The sequence below is a fragment of the Melanotaenia boesemani genome, chromosome 12 (assembly GCF_017639745.1).
Source record: "Melanotaenia boesemani isolate fMelBoe1 chromosome 12, fMelBoe1.pri, whole genome shotgun sequence".
NCBI lineage: Eukaryota > Metazoa > Chordata > Actinopteri > Atheriniformes > Melanotaeniidae > Melanotaenia > Melanotaenia boesemani.
Genome location: NC_055693.1, coordinates 7,655,231 through 7,660,102, shown reverse-complemented (window position 1 = coordinate 7,660,102; position 4,872 = coordinate 7,655,231). Strand labels below are relative to the sequence as shown.

Sequence of the window (4,872 nt, the reverse complement as noted above, 5' to 3'; positions counted from 1 at the left end):
TTCCATGTGGGACACCAGAGTTTGAATCCCCGGGGCATGAATATACACTTTCCAGTTGGGTCCTTAGGCAAGACCCTTAACGTTACTGCCTAACCACTGTAAGTTGCTTTGGACAAAAGCGTCCGCCAAATGAATGTAATGTTATCAGAAAATGATGCAGCCACATCCTTTAGCATACATTGTGGAAAGAAACAAAAAACCCAGTATAAGGTGTGGCAAAAGGAGTAAGGTTTAGATCTAGAAAGAGGTCTGACATCTGCTGTGAAACCATCGGTTTAATCCTCACAAATACCAGCTATACTCAGGCACTTTTTGGTATTTGGATGAAAGAGACATAAACCCGCCATTTTCACACAGATTGCTAAAAATCCTATGCACTAGATTGCACTGGTTCTCTGTTTCTTTTTTTCTGCTATTGTGAACACCCAACAATAAACACAACTTTTTACCTTTTGTAAAGCAAAATTTGAGATAGATTACAACAAAAGTCCTTTTCAAATGAAAGGGAAAAAGTAGTAGGCCCAATCACAAATTGAATAAATATTGATTAAACTAGCTTTAATCAATAACCAACTTCAAAAGGTATGTGAAGCTAGTTCTCACATAGTGTTGAATGATCAGATTATTTCAGTTAGTGGAAAATCAAGCATCATGATTTGTAGAAAACATTTTGTAGGCAGTGGTCAGTAAAGCTTTTAATGTGGCTGTCTGAAACATCTGCATGTTGCAGCATTTTGTTTCCACTTGGGGGCAGTGAAAGAAATCTGTAGAACAATCTGAAGTGAGCTGCTTAGTTGTCATGGTGTTATTGGTTCTTTAGCTTTGCAATACTTTGGACAAAAGCAGTAAAAAAAAACAAAAAACATAAACAAACAAAAAAAAAACCACAAACAAAAAAAAAGGAGAATCTGCTTGGTGATGGAGTAAAAAAAGAGTGTTACTATCTCCCCCTTTCATCATTTCCCAATCACCTAACTAATCTGTTACTCCAAATTTCGCTATGCTCATATTGGCACAATATTAAAATAAAGGTTAGGATTGCCAACTATCACAAAATAAATACCACAATTAAGGGGTTACTGCACATGCCTTATTGACCTTCTGCCCTGAGAGTCAGTGAGCTGGAGAGCTGATGATTTGGAAGTGCAGCCACTTCTCTTAAGAGTGTGCAACACGGTGTGCAGTCACCTCCCTGGGATTATCTGCTTCCCCATAGTTTTTTGAGCTGTTTCCCAGGGGAAACCCACAGATGCAGTGTGTTTTCCCCACACAAACTGCTGACATAGCCTAGAAATACAGTTTGTGGCTAGCTACTGGGGACCATGCTCTTGGCGTTTTTCCCAGTCCAACTGTCCTTATTATTTTATTTTTTTGGTTCTAACATTATTAAACTGGGTGTCCTTTTTGGTGAACTGCTTTCTTGTGGTTCATATTCTCATGGTTCAACATGAGATGGGACACTGCATTTCTCCAAATATATTGAATTTACTGCAGTTTAAAATCTTTGGGCAAGACTTTACAACTTAGATAACCTGATTTCATGTTATCACAGCCATACATAGAACATGCCTCCCTTGACATTTTAGTAACACAGAAGAAAACACACCAGCTTGTGGCCACCTACAGTAGTTTGACCAAGTTTCTCCTGTAACTAGAGCTCCACCCAATAAGAAGTCAGAACTGATTGGATTTGGATCTTCCAAACGGTCTTCATAGAACATACTGGCTGTCTGCATTCATGAGGGCAGTACTCTGTAGATTCAAAGCAGAAATCCTCAGCAGTTCTTTGGATATGGTGATTTTGCTTGTGATACATCTTCTAACACACAAGAAACCGTGGACACATTATCAAGGTGAAAAAGAAGATTTTGGACATACTTTAAGTAATGAAAATTGTCCAGTATAGCTTTAGGCTGTTCATTTGTGCCTCTTTGTCATTTATTGTTTTGGGGCTTCTTCCTTTGCTATGAAATCTATTTTACTCAGCTCATACCAACTCAAGCTAACTTTCAACCCAACATGGAGCAGAATCGTCTATGGTCACACTCTAAAAGGTTGTTGAAGGACTGTTTTTCTATCACCTGCATAGAGAAATAAATCTCTCACTTGGCTAGAGCTGAGAGCAGTGCAGACTGACATCTTTGTGAAAGCATAAACAAACTTTGAGGTGTGTCTTGGAACAAAAAGTGATCCATGATGCTTGCCAAACTACAGAAAAATAACGCTGTAAATCTGAGAAAACATACAGGAAATGTACCTTTAAGGAGGGGGAGGTTTTGCCAAGTTTTATGTTTCCTAAAATAGCTACAGCAGCATACAAGACTGTGCCTTGCCCTGTATAAGTCTTATTAAGAAGTAAAGAAGCACTCATTTGCAGGTTAGCAGAGTGGTGGATGTAAAAACTAATAAGCAACCAACATTTTTTACTCCGCTCCACCTTGACCACCAAACATTCAGCCTCTTCTAAGTCATACATGCGGTTACTGATTTCTCTTTAGTCAGCCTCTAATGTCCTCACAATGCATCGCAGTATGCTTAAATGGACACACAAATCTTTAAGATTAAATCCATCTGTGTGATAACACACATTCATGGTTCCTGGAAACATAAAATGTCAATTTTACCCAAGATAACTGTGCCTGATTTAATTAAATACACATTATCCAGTGCAGCCAGAATATTCTTCAAGGCTGATACAGTATTTTGGTAAAAGATTTGATTTTCTCAGAAAATCCCTGAATTCCCCATGATGGTTTGCCCAATCCTTTTTGGAAATGTGGTTTGGAAAACACAGTTAAATTGCAGTTTTAAAAACAAGGAGGCTGAGACCAAATATTTGACTCTCCTTACTGTTGAGGTCTTTGTTTATTGCAGATAACCGATGGATCAGAAGAGAAAATGACTCCTAGATTGATAAGATGCTCTAAATTGTCAGTCTTATTAGAGAATATATGTTCCACTTGTATCCATGTGGAGAAGTCTCACAGTCCATTACTTAACCACACAAAATGCCCTTGAAATGCATAGCTTGTGTCCTTTTCATAAATCACAAAGTCAAAATGTTATTATTATTTTTTTTTTGGTCTCACAGAAATAGATCATCATCATTGAGCAGGACCAGTTTTTCCAAGTCTTTTTTGACATCTGGGAAGCCCTCGAGCGCATGCTGGAAGTCATTCCAGGACAGGGAGAAGCACTGGCAGTCAGTCACCGCCTTCACTGTGGCCAGATGTTTGCCTTTGGTCAGCACACATGTCTCTGCAGACACAGAAGGAACCAGAAGACTGTTGTGAATGAGCGTGTAAACCCTAATGATGGCGATGAGCTCTGACAATTAATCCTAAATTAAATGACCAGACGTTGCTGAATTTTTTGGGAAAGCCTGCTTAGCCTTAAATGTTCTGCTGCCAAACAGATTAGGACCTGTTCCCACCTAAAGCCAGAAAATTAAATAAATAAACCAAATTAGAAAAAAAAGAAAAAAAAAAGATTTATTTTCTTTGGTTTTTGATTTTTTGAAAGCATTATTTAATCACAGCCAATGTTAAGCTGCTGGACAGGAAGTGATACATGGACCAGTAAACCCATTTTGAAGAAGAATTATAAGTTTGTGCCACTGGATCAAAAATGTGTTTTGCCCAAGCAATAACTACTGGGGCTAAAAGAAGACAAACTAGTTCTAAAAACTTAAATTTCTGTAGTGGGTACCTGGCGTTTACACCAAAATCCAGATTCCTATGTTACTACTTTAGTGAACAAAATTTCACATCTTTAAATTCTACAAGGCTTAAAGCCACACATCAGACACAAATATCTAAACTGTGATTGCAGTTTGCATACTCAAGAATATGAGTTTTGAATGAATATGTATGTTTATTGACAGATAGTACAGATTTAAGCCTTTTTGGCTTTCCTTCTGTTGATGTAAGGTGAGCTCAGTAGCTCACAGTTGTTCTGTTTGCTCTGAAAAGATATAACACTTCTGTTCTCAGAGTTGGCCACACACAGTCACTCTGTGCAATAACCAGTCTACACTCATATTCATTTGGGTTCTGTGTCCTGACTCTGCGACTCCTGCTTCTGCAGCGCAATAATAAAAGACAGCTCCACTGAGGGAAATGGCAAGAAGTGAGAAAGACAGAGAAGAGCTGAGTCAAGCTCAGTGAAGTTTAGTCAAACTGTAACATGTGATGGAGAGACGTAATTTATAAAATGGGGGGAAAAATAGAAATCTGCATAGTATGACCCCTGGGGGATACTGTTGTTCTAAGACAGAACAATGTGTCCAGTCCCATTTAGCCAAACAAATAGTTTAGGTTTTAATTGTTGACACATTTACAGTTTTTTCAGAGCTCACCCAAAATATAATAATTTGCAGAGTGGAAAACTGTAGAAGTCATCAGTGGAGCTGTAAACTTTAAGAAAAATAAAATATTTCATATGCATCTGCATATGATGCAGTCAAATCCACATGAAACATTAGGTGTGACAGTGCTGACACATTTTTAAGAACAAAAATTTAGCACAGGAACACTGTGAGGCTTTTTAATGGCTTTGATTGCTTTGGGTTTTAGCGTAATTACTCTCCTAAAGCTTAATGGATTCCAAAATGAAAATGAAAATGACATTATGAAAAGCAGAAAGCAGTGAGGATAAGAAACATTACTGTGGTGAATAATTACAGAAAAAAGAAAAGAAAATAAACAAAATGAATCACACCCACCTCCAAAAAAGTCTCCATCACATAGCTCCCTTTCATATGAATCAGTCTCCATGACTACCAGGCCGTGGTCTATGAAGAACATACGATCACCGGGAACGTTCTGTCGAACAATGACGTCTCCTTCCTGGAATACCTCGTAGTCCAGTTTG

At 38.1% G+C, this 4,872-nt stretch overlaps 1 protein-coding gene across 2 annotated transcripts in view; it reads right to left on the bottom strand.

Annotated features, from left to right (window-relative positions):
* Positions 1–2,833: 2,833 nt before the first annotated feature.
* Positions 2,834–4,872, bottom strand: part of hcn5 (hyperpolarization activated cyclic nucleotide-gated potassium channel 5) — a 13,021-nt gene continuing 10,982 nt past the window's right edge. For both annotated transcript variants that reach the window (XM_042002650.1, XM_042002649.1), the window contains exons 9-10: positions 4,724–4,872; positions 2,834–3,258 (exon numbers count right to left, since the gene is read on the bottom strand). The exon at positions 4,724–4,872 is cut by the window's right edge and continues 89 nt beyond it. In XM_042002650.1, the coding sequence (XP_041858584.1) occupies positions 3,086–3,258; positions 4,724–4,872 (322 nt within the window). In that variant the 3' untranslated portion in view covers positions 2,834–3,085. The remainder of the gene's footprint in view (positions 3,259–4,723) is intronic.